This window comes from Periplaneta americana, chromosome 12 (genome assembly GCF_040183065.1).
Source record: "Periplaneta americana isolate PAMFEO1 chromosome 12, P.americana_PAMFEO1_priV1, whole genome shotgun sequence".
Lineage (NCBI taxonomy): Eukaryota > Metazoa > Arthropoda > Insecta > Blattodea > Blattidae > Periplaneta > Periplaneta americana.
This window is the reverse complement of record NC_091128.1, coordinates 14,499,568-14,526,498: the sequence shown is the minus strand read 5'-3', so window position 1 is coordinate 14,526,498 and position 26,931 is coordinate 14,499,568. Positions and strand designations below refer to the sequence as shown.

General features: G+C 34.5%; 1 protein-coding gene across 9 annotated transcripts in view; it reads right to left on the bottom strand.

Moving 5' to 3' along the window:
- Positions 1-26,931, bottom strand: part of Nup58 (nuclear pore complex protein Nup58) — a 247,679-nt gene that overhangs the window by 180,802 nt on the left and 39,946 nt on the right. For all 9 annotated transcript variants that reach the window (XM_069840824.1, XM_069840821.1, XM_069840822.1 and 6 more), the window contains exon 3: positions 7,412-7,496. In XM_069840824.1, coding sequence (XP_069696925.1) covers positions 7,412-7,496 — 85 coding nt within the window. The remainder of the gene's footprint in view (positions 1-7,411; positions 7,497-26,931) is intronic.

The following is a 26,931-nucleotide window of genomic DNA, read 5'->3' as shown; positions in this document are numbered from 1 at the left end:
ACAAGGTCTTACAATTTGTGTGCAGATAAATTTGTCTACAGGGTTAAACATTGGACACCTTTAGGGAGAAAAATAGGAAAGAACTTCCTTCATGTATTATGGATAAGATTAGGAAAAAATGCCCAGTATCAGTTGGGATAGACCAGAGTTTCAAACTCGCAGAGAGCAGAGAAGTTGTATATTTTAATTAGACACTTGGGAATTTTTAATGCCTTTGTATTTGAATCGATTCTTTTTAGTAACAATTTAGTTACTTTCCTGCTTACTGCAGATTACAAATTTTTAGTCTATGACCCATTCCTTGATATTGAAATGGAAAAAGTTCCAGCTCTTCTTTATGGGATTTTCAGTAGTGCATTATTAGGTGATTGACTTATTTTCAGTTTCAATAATACAGTAATCAATTTATTTTTAAACACATTTAAAGATGTTAGGCTATATTGCTTTTCTCCTCAAAATCTGTGCTTCATTGGCTGGCCATGATAATGTCTTTGAAAAATATTGGAGTGCAAGAGGTCAAATGACTTTATTGTCAAACGCCTGGCATTAGAAAACAACAACAACATATTGCTTTTCTTGAAACTACAGACTTCTAATAACAAAATAGTCTTACGCAACTTGTTTTTAATATTCCAAGTTATTAATTTTGCGCAAAACCATGTCAATATGTGCCAATCAACTTCTTTTCACGAATTACTGTCATTATATTCTAGATGCAGAAGAGCTTCTTTCACAGCAAGAAGGATCCAAATTTGAGAAATTTTATCAGACCTCTTTTACAAGGCATTGAAAATGATCCTCCAAGCACTCTTCACTTCGTAATTTCTTCGCATAAGGTCAGTAGATTTTTTTAAAAGAGAGAGAGAGAGAGGGAGGGAGGGAGGGAGGGAGGGAGAGAGAGATAGAGACAGAGAGAGAGAGAACAGGGTGTGTGTGTGCACACGCACGTGTATGTATCCAATGCCTACTCACTTCACTTTATGTGATTTGGGTTCCGCAGATTGTTGATTTAGATTAACTTTGAATAAATTATTGTATCACTATTTTCATATAGGACTCCCTTGATTGTCACAGATAATTTAGAAAGATTATGCTTTTTTCAATTTCTGAAGTAGTTTCGGCACCTGAAAATAATGACAGTCACAAATGTGTGAGAGAGAACTTCATTTTGATATTGGCTACAGTAGCAAGTTCCGAAAATTAATCATTGCACTGGCATTGTGTCGGCAACATAAATGTGTACACAATTTAATTAGAAACATTAATTTCACGAACATTTCTGTCTTTGCTACATGATCAGTTATTGGCATGACATACTCAATGTAAGATTAATTTACATTTAGTTGGGAATTTCTATCTTTAAAAACTAATATTGCAAAGTGACAGCAAATCTTGAATAATAATCCATGTTTTCTATTGAGTATACATTTTGGTAACTTTATGGACAATTGTCTAGTTCCAAAGCTAACTGTTCCTCGACCACAAGCTTAGCACTTCTGAAAATTTTCCTTTGCCATTCATGAGTTTTTTCGCCGTAAATACGCACTCCTGCCCAATTTTTTAGAGGCTTAGATAACTTTAACTCTTTGCCCTTTTCTTCTCTCTATATATTATTGTTGAAATTCAAAATAGATAAAATGGTAGGCTACTTGTGACCCTCCAATTATAAGTAAAATAACTTCTTTTAGGTTTGTATTTGAGCGCAATGCTATGAAATGATTCCAGTTTCCCTGTGTCAAAATTTAATTTTTAGTGTCCTTCATACCTTTCAAGAATTCTTTGTTTGTTAGAATTAAAGATCGGAGTCAGTAATTGTGGAACAAAATACAAACTGTTAATTTTCTTTTTCATTGGAGGATTAAAACAAATTTCTATTCGAAAAATATTAACTTATTCTTCAATCAATGACGTAGGATGAATATGTTTGAATCGAACTAGAGATTTCTCTCTATAAAGAAATTTATGGAAAGATACATTCTTATCGCTGGTGGAGTTTTTACTGCAACCAAGCACACAGCACCTTTTCGAAATGATTTAAAACAATACTATTGTCGGACCATCGGATCTGTACCCCTTCAGCGCTGTCGTCGTTCTTGAAAAAGTTAACGCCTGTACTCACTCCATTTCACCCGCTTTCCTCCCATCACGTCAAACAACAGACCACGAACCTTGCCGAATAGGGATGTTGCCAAACTTCCGTTAAACGGTGTCATAAATAACTGGTCTTCCATGCTACAATATCATTACTTTCAATCAAAATACATCTTGTATTTCTACAATTTTTAAACCTGAATCCCATATCTTGAATCACTTTCCGTAGCGTTTCTCTCCAACCTTGGAAATTATTGCTTCTCTCGCAACCTTTAGTAATTTCTTCAATGTCGGAACTCCTTTCTACACGGTTCAAAATTCTTGTATCTTTCTTCTTAAAATATACATCAGTTGATATAATCTACAAGAATTAAAGTTTCCCTTGGTCTGTTCTTCCCTGGTGATTCTAGCTTTTCATCTCCTGTACAGACTCCCTCTCTCCTGATTTTCTTTATTAGGCGCTCTGACATGCCTATATAAATTACATAACATGTTGTATCAGTATTAGTTAAGTAAATAATTTTAATATGTAATCAATTGAAATAAAATAAGTTTCACCTGTGATCGCAGCTGCTCTTTTCGTTGCCTATTTATAGGAAAGAGATACTGACCTGTTTGTTTCTCTTCATCACAAAATGCTATTACGTACTTGCTTAATAATATTTCTTTCGCCACTCCTTGCTATAGTGTTCATGTTGAACTGACAACACTGGACTGCAAGTGCAAATAGACTGTCCTGCAAGAAGGCTCAAAATTGTGAGTAGTGGGGGAGAGAAAAGGAGAGAGATAGGAATGCAGGGAGAGAAATGAATTACCGAGGTTGAGTAGGAATTAGGGTTCAGTTCGCATATCTTACGGGGACACAGATCCGATGGTCCGACAATATTTGCACACGAGGCAAGCATGAAGATTAGCATTGGCACACAGCAGAAAAGCCACTCATGACATCACTATCTCCACTCATTGCTAATGAAGTCAACTTATCTCGAGAACTAGATGTTGTATGAAGCTTGGATTTTTACAGTTACAATACTCTCACCATGGTGCAAAAAAAAAAAAAAAAACACACACACACTTGGGAGGAAATTAAACACAGAATAAATAATGGGAAATGCCTGTTATTATTCGGTTGAGAAGCTTTTGTCATCTAGTCCCTGTCAAAAAATCTGAAAGTTAGAATTTATAAGAGTTATATTACTGGTTGTTCTGTATGGTTGTGAAACTTGGACTCTCACTTTGAGAGAGGAACAGAGATTAAGGGTGTTTGAGAATAAGGCACTTAGGAAAATATTTGAAGCTAAGATGGATGAAGTAACAGGAGAATGGAGAAAGATACAAAACACAGAACTGCACGCATTATATTCATTCGACATAATTGCAAACATTAAATGAAGACGTTTGAGATGGGCAGGGCATGTAGCACATATGGGCGAATCCAGAAATGCATATAGTGTGTTAGGGAGGTCAGAGGGAAGAAGACCTTTGGGGAGGCCGAGACGTAGATGGGAGGATAATATTAAAATGGATTTGAAGGAGGTGGGATATGGGTGTAGAGACTGGATTAATCTTACTCAGGACAGGGACCGATGGCGGGCTTATGTAAGAGCGGCAATGAACCTCCCAGTTTCTTAAAAGCCATAAGTAACTAAGTAAGTAATAAGTTCATTTTAAGTTGCCAGGTCCTTTAATCTCAAGTCTGTCGCAGCATATACTCGGTTTCTTTTAACAGTTTTTAAATATGAAAGAGTAGAAAATGCCTGCTCATGCAAGTCATGGGAAACAACATTAAATGTTGCAAGTCTCATTCTGAAAGTTCTTTATTTTGAGCATGAACTTTCAGCCAAAAGTAAAAAACCTCACACGGAACTTCTTTCTAAGAAGTGTCATACAATAACTCAACAAGATTATCTTCTGCCTTTTCAGTGAGATTGTAAGTTTCTATGCTGATAAAGGGATTCTGAATCCACACGTTGTTAGAATTAGGAACTGAAAAATAATCTCTGAGTTCATCTTTATATTATAACGACATTTAAGCCAACAATTCTCTACAGACAAAACTTAAAAATGTTGTGGTTATTGTGTTTCAACTTACAATGTTACTCTGTTCAATAACACACAAAGACTGCGACAATTGAACTAATTTACAAGTTGTAGCAACAACAGCCAATGTGCTCGAGACATCATTGGTACATTAGAAAAATCCTTCTGAAGGAAGAAAAAATAAATAAAAATCCTTCTGAATGAAAAAAAAAAAAGATTTCCTTGTTCAGAATATTCGAGGAATCCCAGAATGAGCTTCGGAAACTGCCTGGGATCCGCGGACTCCACTTTGAGAACCACTGATCTACGTAATTATGCTCTCAATTGAAAACTTCACATAAACATTTTCCATCTTAAGGCCCATCTACACAAGATTGCATTTTAAAATTAATATAATTATACCCATTATTGAAATAGAGCAAAAGAAATATTGTACTTTTCTCTAACAACTTTACTTCCTGTAGAAGTTTTAATTGTATTTTCAGAAACTGTTTTTTTTTTAACATAAAAGCCAGGAAGGCACCAGAACCATAGAGATATTTCTTAAAGAATTAGCCACCATAAGACATGAAGGCCCACTGTTATGTACAGACAAATGCTCATAATAGTACATTTTACAACTTTCCTTTCAATGTGCATTATTATAGCATTGCTGGTTACTTGACAAATTGAATCATGGAAATCAAAAAGAACCTAACTCCCGGTAACCAAATTTTTCAGGAGAGAGAATAAACTGTTTTATGGCCATGTTTCACGTCCAATCATTCTGCTTCTTTTTTAATAGTTGCATTTCCTTAATTGAAACTAGCTGTGAATCTAACAATAGCTATAATTATAATAAGTTCTCATATAAAAAATATTATATGTGCCTAAAATTAGGTGGTTTTTGATTTCCATAGAAAATAAAATAACAAAATATCACATTCGATACTTGTTTTATATTGGAGTGATACAGAAACACAAGAAATATGAAGAAAAGTAATCTATTGATATTTTGAAATCCGTAGGCCTATTATAGCAATTAATGTAATATTTAGAACCATAGCCATTACCCCCTCCTAAAAATCAAATCGTTTCTATCTCCTAACTTTTATTTTCTTCCACAGAATTTGTTAACTTCCTAACTTCAGTTACATGTTTTGTTCAACGAATATTAAATACATAAAATATTCATACATATTCCATATCACACTCACTTTAATCATTTGTGCTAACTGCACTATCATTACCACATAGATCGAACAGTTTTCTTTAATACAAATGAGCATTATCTAATAGAAACTGCATTAAGTTTTCACTTATTTTGTGCCTTTTCATGGAATAAGAGAACTGTACTTCGATTCTGTAGGAAATTACATACACTATTGTATTTGATTTCTGTAAGCTGAATGTACTGCATACTATAGCTTTCATTATATTGCTGACAGGAATATCATGTTTGTGTAAATAAGAGTATCTCAAAACTTTACATCCTGAAATCAAAAAGGAATTTGGTGGTGTGTCTTTCGTTCTCCTATTTGCTACATTCTTTCTGAAAATGATTTTTGAACTCAAGGAACGTGGAATGTTTCACCTCAACTACAATGAACTTGACGTCATCACGTACTATGTTGTACCAGTCAATGGGTGTGTCTACTTTTTTCAGTTACACCAAAGTCTCTACAGTGGGAAAATAACTGTGCATTCTAATGGGAAAACGTTGCTCAATATACTAGAATTCCGCTGTTGCACCAAAGTTATATATCCATACCTGCCAGAAGCAGAATTCATCATAAACATTTGTGATGAGAACAGAAAGAGTTTTCTGAAAGTCGAAAGTCATTGTTTCTGTGGCATTCTTCTCTTCTGGAAGTTTCTTATGCTGCTGCAATTTTGTGTAAAAGACTTTTGTTTTTATCTTGTACAGCTTCCCCCTAACTGAACCTTTAAGAAACCATACGTTTATCTAACTAGTAAAGTACGTAACAGATATCTAATGGGCTACTCATATGGAAATTTACGAATACCATATGACAATCCATCCACAGGGTTCTAAAGTATTTGATCTACTGCGGTGATTCCCAAGCATATCTTGCGGTGATAAGCCTGAAGTTAACATCTTGAATGATTTTTAACACGCGCCTCTGTCACACCATAAAGGCTACAAAATTCTGTGAGGCAAAGCATATGCTTCTCAGATCTTAACTTTATTTTATAGACATAAGAAACTGAATATTTAATTCATGGACGAGATTGCACCAATGCCTGTAGTTATGCATCCTATGCCAACGTGTTGCCTCCTGTTCCTAAGGTGTTAAATACTTTCAATATGTAGTGCTTCCCTTCCCTGACCAGTTTTTGTTTCATTTTTCTTCATATTTAAGACTCTTGGTCTTATTCCTTTTCCATTTTTTCTCATTTTGCTTTCTTTTTCCTTTTGCTTCACCGTCAGAATGATTGCTTTCAATAAAGATCTCCCTGTTGTGGCCATTTCCCCTGTATCAGTTAATTCAAGCGATGGTGCTGCCAACTAGTGACGAAATATTTATGGAAATCAAAAACAGACTAACTCCATGGAGTAAGTTGCTTTTTGATCTCCATGAAATATTTAATAGCTTGTAGTTCACTAGTTAGCTTCGGATTTAGAAGTTTTATGTTGTACATGGATAGTGTACTAGGTTTTAAATATTTTTCCATCATAAACGCGAAAATGATAAAAAATGGAGTTAGGTGGTTTTTGACTTTCACGATTCAATTATATACTTATAATCTCGTTATAAACTCCTGACACCTTTCAATATTACTATGAACTTTAAGTATAGAGTTTCCTATAAAAAAAAAAAACAAATAATAATGGCTATAAATATACAAATAACTAACTGTATGGTATGTAAATTGTGCTAATGTGGGAATGCATACAATTTATAAATTAAATAACACATCTTACTTTTTTGGATTTATAAAAAAAATGTCTTTTGTGTAAAATTCAGAAAAGAAACTTTATGTTCTCATTTGGGTGCAACGTAAATGGTTTGCTTTATAACTTATGAATGATAGTTCAAAGAAAATAGACTATAAACCGAAATATCATTAGCAATATATCTTTCTTTATTGTAAAATTCGTAAAGCATATGAGAAAGTATGTCACCTTCATGACATATTTTTTACATTGCAATATAATAATTTATAGATTAATTGTATTAGAACTTGGGATGCTAAAAATTGGGGTGTATTAATTTTGTACTGGTTAAGTTAAAAATGTCAACTTTTCATTAATCTTCACTATCTTATAATAACTTACTTGAAACCTTCAATTGTTTGAAGTATTTCATTTGGAATCTGGTTTTCTTTCACAGCTTTGGCATCTGGTCGTCCAGGACTAGTTCCTGAAAAAATAAATAAATAATTAAAAAATTTTAACGAACTTTTCTGTTTCATACCCACGGGATCTCAATATGAGAGACCTAATAAACTTAAAAAAGGCTAAATAGGACTTAAGTATATGTATGTATATATCTAATGCTCTTAATTTAACAATGAAGTCATTCTACTTCGAGCTTCCCAATATTTCGACGTGATGTCTTGAGCTATTTGAAGGACTGTGCAGCTTTCTAGATAATCCACATCTTTTTCCTGCTCCTGACAGCATAACAGACAATTTGGTGAAGTCAGTATACCGATTCTGTGGAGATGTTTACTTAATCAATCATACATAGCCAGTGAGTAGCCTGAACATATCAACAGCAGATTTACGAGGAAGTTCCAGGATTAGATGAGTGTCTTCCAAGAGATTTTTCCATTTGGTATTTTCACTTTCTGCTAATATTTTAATATTGTCATTGTGGCTGATCTTGCTTTTGATGATTCGTTTGACAGATTCATAGGACAGATTTAGACTTGTATTGTTTAATTTTGGAGCCTTTTCTCGCCAATATATCAGCCCTCTCATTTCCACTTATACCACAATGTACAGGTATCCACTGAAGAATTACGTGTTTATTTAGATTTTTAATTTGTTTAATCAGAGAATGTATTTCTTTAATTTTTTTTTACATTTTTGGGTCATTTGTTGATACTACTGCCTGGATTGCTGTTCTGGAGTCTGATAATATGACTATGTTCTTGCAATGGTGTATCCAATTGAATAAATGTATAAATAGCATCTATCTCCTCATCAAAGCTTGTAGTATGCTTACCAACTCTTTTGTAGAGAGAAAAGAACTGGCAAGTTTCTCCTGCTCCAGCTCCTTCCGCATGGTCTGTGAGGAAATCACTGTATATACATGAATCCAGTCATTTAGTGGATATACTGTCTGCAGGGTTTCTAATGTGAGAGCTTTTGCTTCATATGGAGGTACATCTTACTTATTGAAGGAGGGCTTAAATATATTATAAAAAGGCTGAATGTTAATATTTTGTTCTTTTCACTCCTTGTAAAATTTCACTGCTTATGTATTTTTGCTGGTTGAGTGGAAGAGAAGGCCTTACGGCCTTAACTCTGCCAGCTAAAATAAATCATTATTATTATTATTATTATTATTATTTTGTGACCTGGTGGAATGTATGGTCTTAACTCTGTCAGTATAAATAAATAATAAATGGGCCTTTGTAGAACAATTATGGGAATGGCTAATATTTCTTAAATTTGTGTAGAAATCAAATTTCTTGAATTCACACAGAAATAAAACATACTGGTACAGAATTAGTCAATTTTAAATTTCAAAGAAATACCTTTAACTCATATACAAAATAAATTTATTCAGATGGCCTGAGTGTATGTTCATGTTGATCAACAGAGAACTGAACGTGTATAATGAATTATTGCATTTCTGTGACATAATGCTTGACTTTAAAAATGATGCTATCTCTTGCAGTGTTTAGAAAAAGAGTGGTGGTCATTCTGACGCTTACTGTTGCATGCCTACCACCTCGCCCGAAGTGAAACCTAAACCTAGTAATGGCAAATGTTACATGGAATGTACTATGAAACTGTATTTTGATGGGTTTTCTTGAGAATATTAATGGCTGAAATGTAGCAGAAAAGTCAAAGTTGAGCAACAATTATTTGAAACAATTGCACGAAAAGACTCTTGAAGATATTAGAATAGAAACTGACGATCACTACATTTAACTTAGAGTCCATGAGATCACAGTGAGGTGGCTGATTCATAGCTAATATTGTGGTGGGAAAATTAGACTCCATAGAACCAGGAAGAACACAATTCTATAAAGTGCTGGAAAAGACGAACCATAGTACTACAGCCCACACTGTCAGAAATGCCCTATGTGTCCTTTGGCAAGGAGAAGGTAAGAGATGAAAACATTTCTATTCTTGGTGACAGATAGTACATTATTAAAAATTTCTATTCTGATGTGATTCATGCCATTTATCTTGCTTATATTCTACATCACTTAGAAAAGGAAATCCAAAATAATTTTTCTAGAGTTCACATAATTTCCCCGAGTCAAAGCACCTATCTCAGTCATCAACCTATATTACTAAAGCCAAGACAAAGACAGCACTTCAGAATAATAGCAATCTCACCTCCTTAGCATTTTTTAAAAACTCACCAGTTGCAATTCAACATCAAGAGTCTGTGTCACTGCTGCTAAAAGATGCTATTATAATGTCATTACCACAATGTAGGTATCTGCAGAGAAAATATCTGGTTCAGTGGGAACAGAATGCACTACTGTTTAGTCAACTGACCAAACACAGGTTTGAACCTTGTGACACCAATAATCCATCACTAAGGTAACTAAGGTAACTAAGCCAGGAGATAATGGGACAGGGTGGTTGGTCAGTGCCTTTCCCCCTCCATTGCATATATTGCTGACTAGTAACACATTAACTAATTAGACTTCAGATGTATACAAACAATATTGTTCTTCCTCTAACATACATCGTCAAGTGAGATGTACTGACTGACAACAGATGTACTGTACACATCAGGCAGAACCCCAATCAGAGCATGCATTACTAAATTAGCAAATATTCTTCTGAGGAATCCATGCACAAGAAGATGAAAGAAGTGTTGCAATTATTTAGGAGGAAGAGGAGTTCACAACTCTGAGTCATGAGTAGTGGAAATACACGAAATTTTCACACCAATATTTCCAATGTGTTTTCAATCACACATCTTGATCTTGAAAGCTTATAGTTTAAAATTTGTTCTTTATAGTTCAATGGACCATGTTTAAAAAACGGTTTCATTACTAGGAAGTCAGAAGAAATGCATAGTCTCCAACCAAACAGCATCTTCAGGAAGATTCAGACTCCTTGACTCTATAGCCTTTCTAAGTACAGTATTAAAAAAACGCCAGAACATCCTAAATGTGACCTCTTTATCCATGTCATAGTCCAGACATGTTTCTTTCTTCTTATCTCACTTTTTTAAGATCAGGAATAATATCTCCACTACCACTCTAACTTGAGAGTCCATTTAAGTGAACAGCACTGAAGAAAAACACAAACATTGTCATAAAACTAGAATATACGTGTCTCCATGTAAACAACTTCCTACATAATTATTTTCATGAAATTAGTTACTAACCTAGTGTCATCATGTAAACTAGCTTTTATTTTAAGAGGGTGAATTAATACTGCATGCAAACAAGAAAGGGAACTGTATCTTTATGGTGAATCAGCAATGTGCAAAATTATGCAAAATCCAGAATATTCTGAAACGAGATATTTTAAGTTAAAGACTTTAAGTTATCAATCTGAGAAAACATATTTCTTATTGGGTTATTTTATGATGCTTTATCAGTCTGAGAAAACATATTTTTTTATTGGGTTATTTTATGATGCAGATCAGCTACATTTTAACGTGTGTGTCTTGTGATTCGCTTATGAAGACGTTATTCATTTCTTAAGGCTCGATAAATACTTAATATAATCGCCCGCCATTTTGGATCTTTCATTGGCGTTTGCAGAAAGCACACGAAGACGTTATTTGCCGCTCAATTATTTGCTGAATTAAGGTGTGTTTGATTTATTATCATAGGAGCTACGACATGATAATGTTTAACGGTGTGGCAAATAGATTCCTCGTATGGTAGCTTGGCAACGAAAGAACAAAAATGGCGAACGATACCACCTACCTAGACTTTATAGAGCCTTCACTTCCTAAGACGTAAGAAAAGAGGAGTCACGCCGGGAATAACTGTGTCGCGACTGTAGCAACTGAATGAGATAAAGGTGATAACACCAGCGAAATGAGTTCAGGGTCCAGCATTAAAAGTTACCCAGTATTTGCTCTTAGTGGGTTGAGGGAAACCCAGGAAGAAACCTCAACCAGGTGGCAGCAGCAGCAGCAGGAGTTGTAGTAGTAAAAGTAAATGAGGATTATTTGAGAGCTTACTAAGTTATGATGTCATCCTCAAGGTTTTATTGTGCTACCCCAACCTTTCATAGAGCTTCCAGTTCTGGGCATTTAACAAGCTTCAGGATCTTCACTCCTATGTAAGGATCTTTCATACTGCCCAATAGAGAGGCTCCAAATATATGTCTTGCAGTTTCAGTACGCTCCAAAACTTTGCCAAGAAATTGACCAGAATAAGCTAACCATTTCCTTTGGTGTTCCTTTATGGCCCATGTTTTTACTGTGGTTGTTGCAGATCCACAAATTGGTTCTGGTCCAATATAGGGGCTATTTACACCTTTCTTGGCAGTTTGTGAGATTCTTCATTTCCTTCACTATCCTTATGTCCAGGCACCCATCATAATTCTATGATGTTATTCTGTGACATTACCAGGAGGAACTGAAGGCTCTACCCCGCCAATTTAACAATTTAGTCATTTCATATGTAACTGGTGGGACATCTTAACTCTTAAAAGTGTTGTTATTCTGTTTGGAATTAAATTATTTTGCTTTTTCTACAATTTTTCAAAAGACTGTCCTTTAAACTGCTTCTGGTATAAAAATAACAACATTTTAATTGGAAAAAGAGATACATGGAATTTAGGGTGTTTTAATGAGTAGCACAAAAACGCAACCTCAGCATGAACACACTTAACAGAAAAGTAAATTTTCTGATAATTTCTGTACTTTAATTGGAAAAGTAATTTATTTATAGCTTCTCCATCAATCTTTGAAGACTTTATTATTTCTGTTATTTTTTTAAATGATTAATATTTCTGTTGCAAAAAATTTCTTTGTTGTAAGGGGTGTGACATGGTAAATGTAATGGATGGGATAAGTACAATTAGCAAACACATTTGCAGTTAAATTTAAATAAGAACAATAAATAAAAAGTAAAATAAATCAAATGTAGGTTTAATTAAATAAAACTGTTTTTAGTAAATTTTATTCATATAAATCTCTATTGACTGAAATTCAATAAATCTTATGTATTTATTTCTGGAAAAGAATACAAAACTCTGTTCCCAATACTCTTTGTCTCCGAAATCAGGAGTATCTTGATAATGTTTAAATGCAATCCATGCAGTATCACTATCATCTATAAAAAACAGTCTGGAGTTCGAGCCATAGTTTTTCTTTAAAATAATCTTCACTTCATGCCCTTCATGACTGACTTCATAATACGCCCACAAATTTTTTGGCGAGGACGATACCTTTAGAGTTCTTTAGATTACTGGTAACGATTACATAACAATCAGCTTGAACTTGTTCTGGCATGGGTACAATCGTGATGCTATGCCTAGGTGAGCTGGTTTGGTGATTATCTCATCTTCTGATGAATCAGAACAGTCTTTATTATAACTCAACCTTGATTGTTTTAAATACTATAGAGCATTCCACATTAAGAAAAAAAGCATTGGTTTTATGGGACTTGTCTAGTACAATGTGGAAGGTATGTGGTAGGTAGGCATTTCTATGGCAAGTGGTCATTTGATGGAATAACCCCATATACTCAATACTTTTTTCTTAACATGGAATCCTCTATAGTTCCTTCATAACTGCTGACCTTTCTTCTGGGCTGTCAGATAATGCCTTCATTACTCTATTAAATAATTTCCCCAAACCTGATGGTATGAAAAATTTAAATTATGGTTTATTTAACGACATTCGCAACTGCTGAGGTTATATCAGTGTTGTCGGTGCCAGAATTTTGTCCCACAGGAGTTCTTTTACATGCCAGAAGACTGTGCTACACAAGCCAACTGATGGCATGAATAAGTACCAAATGGCGAAATGGCAGAAGGTGTGTTATTTTCAGATTTGATTGAATTTAACTTTTTCTCTCTCTCTGGTTTTTCTTTCTTAGCCTCTTTTTTCTTCTGCTTCTTCTTGAAGTCTTCATCAGTACTTAACGATTTCTTTACAACTTTTCTCCTCTTAGCAACCTGTTCTCACTCTTTTTGCACATATGTTTGCCGTTCATTTTTTTCTTTTCTTGGCCCTAGATTTACCCAATTTGAAATGGAAATATAAAAACTGGAAATTTATCCTTTGAAGAGGTGGAAAAATTCAAATACCCTGGAGCAACAGTAACAAATATAAATGATACTCAGGAGGAAATTAAACACAGAATAAATATAGGAAATGCCTGTTATTATTCGGTTCAGAAGCTTTTATCATCCAGTCTGTTGTCAAAAAATCTGAAACAGTTATATTACCAGTTGTTCTTTATGGTTGTGAAACTTGGACTCTCACTTTGAGAGAGGAACATAGGTTAAGGGTGTTTGAGAATAAGGTTCTTAGGAAAATATTTGGGGCTGAGAGGGATGAAGTTACAGGAGAATGGAGAAAGTTACACAACACAGCACTGCAAGCATTGTATTCTTCACCTGACATAATTAGGAACATTAAATCCAGACGTTTGAGATGAGCAGGGCATGTAGCACATAAGGGCGAATCCAAAAATGCATATAGAGTGTTAGTTGGGAGGCCAGAGGGAAAAAGACCTTTGGGGAGGCCGAGACGTAGATGGGAAGATAATATTAAAATGGATTTGAGGGAGTTGGGATATGATGATAGAGACTGGGTTAATCTTGCACAGGATAGGGACCAATGACGGGCTTATGTGAGGGCGGCAATGAACCTCCGGGTTCCTTAAAAGCCAGTAAGTAAGTAAGATTTAACCAATTTATTAAGGAATTGTTGAGACTACATCATATGTCTATCTGAAAACCATTTTATATCTTAATACACATATATAACGAAAAGTATGTATGTATAATAAAATACTAGAACAAATTAAACAATTTAATTACCTTGAATATGAAATCGTATATGAAGAAAAAAAGGTCTCAATCAAAAAATAATTAAAACCCAGATGTCCCTGACGTCCTTCCAGAAGGACGGAATGCATGGCCTAAGAAATGACGTAATAATTAATATTAGGCTCGAAATGTTACTATTGTTAATCACGTGCTGTTTGAATGTCCATTGTTGACGACTGCACAGCAGCTGCATGTTAACCGCCAGTGGTGAGCGAGAAATTTAGACCTGAATGTTGGACTTCAGCAACAATAGATGATTTGACTGACCTTGTTATAAATGGGTAATTATATTTACTGTAATTTACGGATTATTTTTTTTATATTTATGGTGCAATATCTCAAAGGTTAGGGCTTTCAATACACTTATGTTAAATTTGCATGAACTTACATTCATAACTAGTAAAAATGTTATAGTTTTTAGCGTCCTTCTGGAAGAACATCAGGATAATATGGTATTTTCTTTGTGTTTCCAGAAGAAAAATTACACTGCATGAACTACTGGAAATCATGGACAGTAGTGAAACTATTCCAAACAATGGTGTAGATGTCGCACTTTTGCCACCTCTTAATGCAAATGATTTGACTGATGAGGATTCTGGTGAGGAAGACAACCCATATATAGATAACTTGCCTGCAAGTCAGCTGAGTGCCGATGTGTTTGTAACTGACATGGCTATCAACAATGTATGTGAGGAATCATCATATGACATAGGAATGCCGTCTGTTACCTGGTCCATCTCCGCTATCTAGAAAGTGTAGAAGGACAAGATCTACAACGCCCTCTACAGCCCTGGAGACACACAAGGAAGATATTACTGGGACTAAGGCTACCAAGAAAAAAGATAGAGGGGAACCTGTAAAAGCAGGCTCAACACTCCCAAGCACCAGTTCTACAATGGCCCCTCCAACTCTGCAGACAAGGAAGGTATTACTGGGACATAGGCTGCCGAGAGAGAAACTACAGGGGAACCTAAAAATGAAGACTCAACTCTTCCAAGCACGGAATGGCCTCTGATGTATGAAGTACCACTCAAACCCGGTAGAAGTCCATTAGAATACTTCACACAATTTTTCGATGAAGAAATTCTAAACATGGTCACTTATACCAATCAGTATGTGGCAAAAAAGAACAGAGTAGGAGACTGCTCTGAAAATGAAATGATGGTGTTTCTAGCTGTACTCCTGCTTAGTGGTTATGTAGTAGTTCCCAGAAGAAGAATGCACTGTCAAGGGGAACAAGACAGTCACAATGAATTTGTGTCAAATGCAATATCGAGAGACAGATTCGACTTCATCATGATGAACTGGTATGTGTGTAATAACGATGACCTAGAGAAATCAGTTCGTTTCGCAAAAATTCGCACATTACTAAGCATGCTCAATGAACATTTCCAACATTTTTGACCTCATGAATGCCATGATAGCAAAAACCATGGAGTCCATGATCTCCAACAGATTAACTTGGTATTTAGAATCCCAAAATCTTTTATCACCAAGACAAGCCAGCTTTCGTCAACTACACTCTACTAATGAACAAGTCATATGCCTCGGCCAAGAAATAAAAGACAGTTTTAACAAGAAAGAAGATACCTTGAAAATATTTATTGACCTTCAATTAGCATATGACTCTTTTTGCAGAAATAAATTATTACTAAAACTCCAGAAATTAGGTGTCTCCAGAAATATGTTCAGATGGATATCAGAATTCCTTACTGAAAGATTCATTGCCATTAAGTTCAATAACTCACTTTCTAGTTACAGACAAACATATCGAGGTCTACCTCAGGACGCTGTTCTCAGCACAACTTTATTCAATATTTATATAAATGACTTACCCTCCTATTAGAGACATGAAAACAGCACTATTTGCAGATGATATAATTTTGTGGAGTTTCAGATCTTACAGACATAGAGACAAAATTCAAAATTCTGCTCTTCAAGCTCTAAATCAATTACATGAATGGAACACATCAAATTTGATGACACTCAATTTAAGCAAAAGTAACTACCAAATATTTTCACTTGGTAAAAAAGAAAGAGAATACAATGGCCAACACCTTCCTAGGACTTAGAATCCAAATATCTTGGAGTTATTTTCGATAGTAAGTTAACATGGAGCAACCATTTGAAATACATTTCTGAAACAGCTCGTAAAAGATTCTCCCTTCTAAAAAGACTAGCAGGAAAGAAATGGGGATGGTCTAGAAATACTCTGAACACTACATACGAAATGTTTTTACAGCCAGTGCTGACATACTACAGAGAAATTTTAATTACTTCACCTTTCATAAACGAAATAGAATATGTTCAAAACCAAGCTCTCAGGCTTATTACTGGTGGAATTAAAACAACTCCAACAGATTCTATGAGAATCCTCACTAATATTAACAGCATCAAAATGACAATAGAAAAAAAACACTGATTCAATATGAAAAACTTATCAGATTACTAGGAAACAATTGGCATTCATACAGTCCCCTCTGTAGATTAAAAACTCAAAAAAGATTCATATCCATGGTTCAGGAATTAAAACAGAAAATCAGTATCCCGAACTTAAATGAAAACTTACAAATTAAACCGAACCATTTAACTCTTTTAAATATAGAGTAAGGTATAATCTAAATTTAACAGAAGAAATACTGAAATCAGAAGTAAACACTGAAATAATGAAACAACTGTCTTTAGAGACAACTAATATTAGGTGCCCTCCACAAAACTGGCTTCATTTATACACTGACGGATCCTTGATCTTTAGGGAACAAAGTGACGGTGCAGGTGTTACATGCTGTCTCTTCTCACTTTATAGATCTCTTGAATATGGAACAAGTTTTGACGGAGAAATCATTGCAATAAGTTAAAGTCTCAGGAATCTTCTATGTCACATAAATAAATTTAAGAATGCAATTATATTATCAAACTCCAAAGCAGCTATTCTATCAATAGTCTCTAAACACACACCTTCATCTCAAACAACCGAAATAATTAAAATACTCTCTCAATTAATAACACTCAATAAAAGAATTGTATTCCAATGGATACCATCCCACAACGCTGAAGGAGAAGCTGGTGAGGAAGACAGACGATCTGGAGCAATACCAGAGAAGGCAGAGTCTTCGCATCTTTGGAGTAGAAGAAACTGAAGGTGAAAACACGGACAGCATCGCCAGGGACATCGCCATAAAGATTGGTGTGGAACTTAGTGACACTGATATCGATCGCAGTCATCATGTTGGACGTAAAAGTGAGAACAAGCATAGGCCAATAATAGTTAAGTTTGTTAGTTATCGAAAAAGCAGTGAAATGTATCGGAATGAAAAGAAGCTTAAAAATAGTGGTTTTGTGCTTAGAGAGGATCTAACCCAGTTACGATATAAACTTTTACAGGATTGCATCACACGTTTCGAATTACTCAATGTATGGACTGTTGATGGCGCAATTATGGTGAGCACTGAAAATGGAAAGAGACGTATTACATCCACAGCAGACATTGAGTGTTGAGTGTTCTTTTCTTTTCTCTTGTGCTAGTTTTAAGTAAGTTAACCAGTTAATCTATAGAATAGCTGCACTAAGTGGTAAGTACAGTTGTTAGTTTCAATAGTTCATAAGTTGGCACCATTGAAATTTCGACAAGTGTAAACCTACCAACAACCCCTAGCGAGTCACCTCTGGCTGTAACTCACTCTAACAATAGAGCCAAGCCTGTCTAGGAATGTCACCGACCCTCCACTATCTCTTTCTACACCGACTACAGCTGACCTCCTTAAAGAATCTTTCACTTCCCACCCCACACTAACCTTAAGGTAGCACACGTCAACACTCAAAGCGTTGTCATTTCAATGAATTCTGTTCCATAGTCGCTCCAAATGATATGCATGCAATTCTAATTTCCGAAAGCTTGTTGAAGCCTACACCGTCCTCTTCTCTTGTAGATATTAATAGTTATGTACTGTGCTGAAATGACAGAATAGGCAAAGGGGGCGGCAGTGTAGCAGCTTACATTAGATCTTATCTTCGACCTAAAGTTATTCTTCATTCTCCTTCTGAGTACAGTGCATGGCCTGAATATTTATTTATTGAAATTCATGCAAGTCTACAAAAGTGTCTTCTGTGCGTTGTCCATATACCACTGAAGGTAAATCATTTAACTGACGTAGAAAATTCACTTTTAGACATTTTGCCACTTTATGAACACGTTGTAGTAATGGGTGACTTTAACAACAATCTTCTAGTAATGTCCTCTTCCAGTGTACAGCTCTCAACCATGTTTGGGGCCTGCAATATGACAATTCTACCGCTCCAAGCCACTCATCACACAGAGACTGCAAAAACACTACTAGACATCATAGCAACTACAAATCCCCCAAAATAATAACGCATGGACAACTACCGGTGCCTGGGATTTCTGCACATGATATTATATATGTAGAGTATGCATTGCAGTGTCCTAAGGCAACACCAAAACGTATTCAGTATAGGGAATTGCGACATATCAACGACGCCTCTTTAATTTCTGATGCATTATTACTGCCATGGCGTGATATTTGGACTCTCTGTACAGTAGACGAAAAAGTTCAAGCTTTTAACAACCTTGTTATTACATTATATGACAAACATGCCCCAATAAAAACTAGACGCATTACGAGACCTCCAGCTCCCTGGATGACTACAGAAATCCGATCACTGATGAGACACAGAGATGAAGCTTTTCGGAAATTCATGAGACTAAAAAGTGGCACAAATTTCTTGTGGTACAAGCGACTACGAAATATGACCACACAGACGATTAGAAATGCTAAACTTAGGCATGCTTACAGCCTCATTGAACCTGATATTAGAGCATCTGATATGTGGAGAAATGTTAGGTCAATGGGACTGGGACAATCTAAGTCACAAATTGACAATACTACTTGTCTAGATGATCTAAACAATTACTTCACATCCACCACTACCCACGCACCTGATGCTGCAACGAAACAACAGACTATTGATGAATTAATCTCTACACACGCGCCAGCATGAGACAAGTTCTTCTTTTCCTACATAACATCTTCTGACGTAAAATCAGCACTAAAGCGCATGAAGTCAAAATCACATGAAGTAGATAATATAAATATAGAACTTCTGAACAAAATTATGGACATAATTCTTCCAACACTAACCCATATATTCAATGCATCCATAATGACTTCACATTATCCAGACATATGGAAAAAGGCTATTGTTCGTCCCCTTCCTAAAATTAAGTTACCTGTAACACCTAATAATTATAGACCAATTAGTATTCTTCCTGTTCTCTCAAAAGCTTTGGAACGAATTGTGCACAAATAACTGACAGATTACCTCAATACTCACAATATTCTTGACCCTTACCAATCAGGCTTCAGAACGGGACACAGACATCGACTGCACTGCTTAAAGTGACTGAAGATACACGTGTAGCTTTAGACAAAGGACAGATCACAATACTAACACTTTTAGACTACTCCAAAGCCTTCGACACTGTAGACGTTGATTAATTGCAAAATTAAGAGCACTGCATTTTTCTGATAATGCCTTAGCGTGGATGGACTCCTATCTTCGTGAACGCCAACAGGGCGTGTCTATTAATAATCGTTATTCCACTTGGCGTACCACGAAGACTGGCGTACCACAGGCTCTGTTCTAGGACCTTTACTATTTTATATTTATATTAATGATATTTCTTCTAATCTAACATACTGCCGACACCATATTTATGCTGACAACATACAAATCTATCTGCATACCCGACCTAACTACATAAATGACGCTATAACTAAAGTTAATGATGACTTGAATTCAATATCCATATGGTCGAAAACGCACGGATTTAATCTAAATGCAAGTAAATCGCAGGCTATCTTAATAGAACATCAAAGATCGAAGTGTGACAAACAAAATTTGCCACCGATAATTGTAAATAATACTACTATTCCATACAGCTTGACTGTTAAGAACCTTGGCTTTTATATGGATTGTAACCTGGAATGGAACGAACAAGTGAATCACACTTCCAAAAAAATATTTTCTATTATTCACTCATTAAAGCGACTGAAGCACTTTCTTCCTGATAAATTAAAATTAATCCTTGTACAAACACTCGTGATGCGACACTTCAACTACTGCGATATTATATTAAGTAACCTAAATGCAAATTTGAGCAACAGGCTACAACGTGTGCATAATGCGTGTGTCCGTTATATATCTAATATTCGTAAGTATGATCATGTTTCCCCATCTTTCCAAACTCTGTCTTGGCTAAGGCTAAGCGATCGATGAGCCCTGCATTCTCTTGTTCTCTTATTTCAAATTCTGCGCACTGCTACCTCAATCTATTTGGCTTCTCGTTTTCAAAATTTATTCGCATATCATCAGCTAAGTACAAGATCTCATCATAACAATTTACTCATTATACCCTACCACAAGACATCTTTATATTCTTCATCTTATACAGTTTCAGTTGCTAGAAATTGGAATTCACTACCGAGTTTTGTAAGGGGTTGTTGGACAATAACTTCATTTAGGTCAAAATCACATAAATTCTTACTTAACAAATTAATTGCCGATTAATATTTATTACATATAATGAAACTAACATCTGTCCATTCTTATTATTATTAATTTCTCTAAATAGATTTACAAAACCTCTAATGGCAATTACATTATATTCTCATTATAGAAATATATTCTAGATTTATTTATATATATTTTTTTTTTCTCCCTGTAACATAGTTCTAGTAAGCTTATATTAAATTAATTTTCATCAGTTTACTAGCTATTTCAAATCTCAAATTAATTATAATTGATTGAATTGAATTAGCTCATAAATTAAGTTACTACTTTACCTTACAGGTTTATCTAAATTTAAATAAATATCTAGTCTACTAGTCGTTAAAATTTAACTGAAGAATATTGCTGGAGAACCTTTTAAGTGTAGTGTAAATATTCGTAATTTAAATATGTATTGTATTGATTAAGGCTGGTTGAATGGAAGAGAAAGCCTTATGGCCTTAACTCTGCCAGCGAAAATAAAACAACATTATTATTATTATTATTATTATTATTATTATTATTATTATTATTATTATTATCCCATTGTAGAATCCTGGGAAATGAGAATGCGAATGCTTTCGCAAAGAAGGGCAGTACTCCTACTTACAGATCTGTTATTAAATCTACGTATTACTCTGTGAAAAGATTTATTAAATCTACATACTTAGACTTCAACAAACAAAATTTGATAACACAATCTCAAAGGAAAAAATGGAACTCTCTGCATCATAATCCACAGTTAATTCCCGATTTACCATGAAAATCGTCTGTAGCTGCCTTTAGATTAGCAAAAGGCCATGACTGTTTGGCCAAACACCTGCATAGAATTGGAATATATCAGTTCCCTAACTGCCCATTGTGCAACTCAAACCAAGAAATGGATTTGGAACACCTCAAAATCTGTACTTCATGGCTGACCATGGTAATATCTTTGAAAAATATTGGAGTGCAAGAGGTCAAATGACTTTATTGTTAAATGCCTGGCATTAGAAAACAACAACATATATTACTTCGTTCAGTTACGAAATTACTTACTGTAGAAGTAGATGTACTACGTAGGTGTACAGTTTATCTTGTCTTATTTCAATCCATCACCCAGTATGGAATATTGCGATGGGGTAGTAGTTATGAAACAAACCTCAATCCACTAGATTTATTACAAAGAAGAATAATTAAAATATGTAAAAACAAAACCCACACCTATTGATTATCCTACCACAATTTTAAAGTCTTGAAAATATATCAAATATATATCAATGTATTATTAAATGTTATACCGGTACATAAAAATCACCACATATCTCACATCATATACTCACAAACACAAAACCAAAGGCATGGATACAATGCGTTTGTTTCAACCCAAGTGTTTAATGAGCACTGCTTTCAACCATAGTACTAATATCGGCCCTAGAATTTATAACAAATTAATAAAGAAATACTCTCATCTATTTAACTCAAACAGTTTTAAATTTTAAAATGTAAGCAATTTGTTATGGATAAATTACATCTTAGATGTTTTATTGTAATTTATGCATGTAAATTTATTACGTATGTATAGAATCCTCATCTGAGCATGAGAACACTCCATTTCAGGGGAGTGTATTATATTTACAAATTCTTTGTATTATATGTATTTTCCTGACATTAAACATTATTATTATTATTTTCTATCATGGATAAGACTGACAAACCTAAAATGTGTTAACAAAATCAGTGTCATCATATCCACCTAGGACGTCTTCTCTCCTGTTCTTTTGGCCATATTCCTCGTCACTATCACTTTCTTTTTCATCAATTAAATATTCTAGTTGCCTACGCTCCACCTCTTTATTCCGATTATCTCAGTTTTTCCTACTTTATTGGTTAACATTTCTCCAGTAAAATGTTGAACCAAGATAATCTCAATTAACCGAGATAATTTTGTTGGTGAAAGTTATTATCTAAGTTTTTGTAGCTAAAAACCGGGATAACATTTTTACTGATGTTGGTGAATACAGTCCTTAGTAATAAACAGAGTTTAGAATCATCAGATCAGCACATATTGGTCAGTTTCAACATATACGTGTGAGCAAGTGATGGTGCTATTATTTTTATCAAAAGTGCTTTATTTAGATTTTTTTATCTGTAGTAATGTCACGAGAGGTCTGAGATTTATCTGGGAAATCTCAGACCTCGAGTGACATTAGGACTATATCGTGAATAAAATAAAAATGTAAATAATATATCCCTAAAATTCGATTACAAAATGTTAATAATTGTATATTTACGAATACTTAACCTATTTAGACATTGTGAAGGTGAAATCGATGAATATCGATTACTGCAATAAAGAAATTCGATGCTATTATTCAGTAATGGTAATTGCGAAAAGCGAAATACAGGTTTAACAATGTTAATTACATGTACTGCATTTTTCTCTTATTATTATAACATAAATACATTTTCATTATCTGCTGAAATCATAATTTAATTTAAAATTTTATAATATAATTACAGTAACCTGATTAATACATTAATTAAATGAAGAACTGTTGAAAATACAGTTACCAAATCTGAATGAAGGAGTGTAATTTTCTTCAGACAGCCTACAATGGACATGGAATTAGAACATGAAGATGTATATGTGGAAGTAGAATTTCGTACTTTATTTAGTACTTCATCGTTACATTGCACACTACACCAAGAACTAAGAACTATGTAATATGTGTGGAAACAGCTATATCTCACTGTAGTGTGTAACAGGACTAAAGCTGCATCTACACAGTTCAATTTTCCATGTGCGTGTACATTAGGGTGGCTCTTATTTTTCAACTTTCTAAAAGTTTTGCTCCCACCCCTTTATTTTGTTCCAATCAACAAAACAACGGTTTGTGCAAATTTTCAGTTCAATCGGACAATTTCTAGCCGACCCTCATCATCGACCATGAAGTTTTGAAATTTTAGTCCAGAAAACAATTTTTCCAATATTATTAGATAAACCTATATTATTATTATTATTATTATTATTATTATTATTATTATTATTATTCATTTTTGTGCTTTATTCACTTATTTTATAACTAAACACGAACTTGTCTTTGATGAATGATTTTTCAATTATTGTTTCAAAATTGCCTGTGCTGACCTGCTGACTGATAGTGTAAAGTGACTTTCAAGATTTTTTTTTTCCTAGAGTTGTAAAATGGCATCAACCTATTTATGTAGTTCGTCACACAAGTTAAGAATAGACTTTTATGTCTTTCTTGTTGGCTGCATCTGCAATCAAATTGCCGGAGCCAAACTACTTTCGAACCGACAAGTTTTAAGACTTTTCTTCTACAATGTAAGAGTTGTAAATCTTACAACAAAGGAAGGTGCGGCACTGAGGATTCAAGAAGTTTCCATTTGTTGGCGAAAAGCACGAATCCACGAATCCCTACTAGAAGAACTGACCACTGTGTTGATAAGTTATTCAAACCCTATGATGAATGGAAGGGTTTACAGAAAAGAGTTGAGTAGAACTGCAGGCAAGGAAAAAAGAAAAGAAGATATTTTTATGGAAATTATGGACGATCTCTTTGACGAAGCTGATTCAGATGCTTTGGGACAGATAAAAATGAAGAGGATAAGAATTTCTTAATGCTTCAGCGCCAAAAAGGATGACCAGGCTGTATGGTTGTTGTAGATCAAAAACTAAAACACAAGGAAGAGAAAGCATTGCAGCGCAATCCAAAGGAAGCTGCCAGGAAAGAAAGCACTTATGAAGAAATGTAACAACATTTTACTACTCATCAGCTTGCTACATCACAAACTGATGATTCAACATTAAGCAGCGAAAGTAGTGATGGTGGTGATGACAGTGAAAGAGCAACAACTGTAACAGCAGGAGTAGTTCCAGCAACTAGAGGTACATTGCAGGCTTTTACTCCTCATCTCTCTGAAAATTTTGATAGGTGCAAAATCAGTGATAGAAATGAGATTTACTTATGAGGAAGCTTTCAGGCGTGATACTGAAAATCTGGTAATAAATCGCCCTTCTTTTCAACACCTTAGAAACTATTTGGATAAGCAAGGCACACATAAATTATTTTTCTTGCTCGAGTGTATGTTCGAGCCTAGTTTTTGTCATCAGAAGCATTTAAAGCACCTTATCATGATTTCCACCTTATCATGATTTCCTATTCATGAGTAAACTGATAAATTACCTATTGATCCAGAAATCAGTAAGGCTGCTGCAAATAAATTTTCCAACCATCTCTGGTATTTAGTTCCCGAAACTATGGCTCTATCCTTATTTGATCACTATGTTCCAACAGCGGTTAAAGCAAATATGACTCAAGTTATTCTGGAAGTGGACGAAGGTGAAGAAGAGAAAGAAGAAGAAAATCTACTGAAGAGGTACATTCTGCACCAAAATAATTTTTCTTGGTTTACAAATATTGAGTTTTCGTCTTTTGTAACTCCTGGTACTAAAATTTTCTTCACGAGATTTTCTATCAGTACTGATTTCCTCGACAAAGACCCTTCAACTTGAAAGGATGATCCTGTTTACAAAAGTGGAATTGAAAAAATTGAGAAGATAGTTGTAGATGACGTTGCAGAAAGAGAAGTCAAGCTATTCAGAGTTATAATAACATTCTCACAAAAGATGAAACTGAGAAACAATTTGTTTTACAGAACTTTACCAGACACTGTAAAAAATACCCAACTGCCACTAAATCCTCTCTTAGAAAAAAGTAATGTTCAATGTTCGTTCCTTCAGATAATGTTTTGATTATATAGAAATCAGAATAATAAAAATGTGTTTCTTTCGTAGAAATTGTGAGCGTTACTAAAAAAACCTAATATTTCTTAAAATTTTCATCTTATTTCAGGAATTTTTCGAATTAACTTTTGGGAAATTTCATTCAGAATATTTTAAAACAATTGCTGGGGTTTCCAGGATGACCACATAAATTTCTCTAAGAAGAAAAAAGGAAATGGTCGAGATAGGGAAGAACATACTGCTTTTGTATGGAATTAATCGTTGTGTATACAATGTTACAACTTCAAAGCATTTGAGGGTTGCCAAGCAGTTATCCGATTGAGCTGAAAATTTGCACAGATTATTTTTTTGTTGATTGGAACAAAATAAGAGGGTGGGAGCAGCACAATTTTAACTTTAGGAAAATTACCTATAGCAGGGCCACCCTAGTGTACATGCAATCTGGGAAGAATACTGAAATAATCAAGTTTAAAACGTACGTTCAATCCTAGATCATATTTACATATATGATCTAGGGTTCAATTAAGACGCATGAAGATTTTGTATCTACATGGTGCGCTGTTTTAAACGTCGTCTTCACTGCGTAAATATATTAATATTAAATATCAATCTTGCATTCGCATTCATTGCTTGAATTCGTAAAGTTGAGAGAAAAGTTTAACCGTGTAGATGCATCTTAATGGATTCATGCTCATCGATTTAAGGGGAAAAAGTTGGCAACACCAACTAAACAAAAGAACGACCATGTGATAAATTGATAGCAATAAATCTAGCTGCAGAAATTATCGCAATGTTTGGCTGTGATTGGTTGGAATTCAAAATTTTATTACACTTCACTGGTCGAAAATGACAAATTTTTAATTCGATACAAACAATCTAAGTCAAGTTCTGGGTTAGATGACAGCAGTGCTAATTCAAATAATGTGTGTGAATATTTCCTTCAGAATTCACAAAAACGTACTGTGTTTCGCAAATATAGTGATAAATACTTACAATATGGTTTTACATGGTGTGGAGATGAATATAAAAAAAATCCCGAGTGTCTTATACGCGGAAATGTTTTGTCAAATCAGTCTATGGTCTTTTCAGATTAATGTGTGATGTCAGTATCCCACAATTATTGCAAAGAAAACTATAAACATTTTGCTGCTGTTTTCAACATCGTACTTGCAGCATTATCTACCATGAAACTAGTGAAATCTAAACAAAGGAACAGACTGCTGCATCTTGAAGATGATATATGTGTTGTTCTTTCAACCATAAGGCCAAGGCCAAGTATAGAGAAACTCTGTGCAACCTACCAAGTGCAGACTTC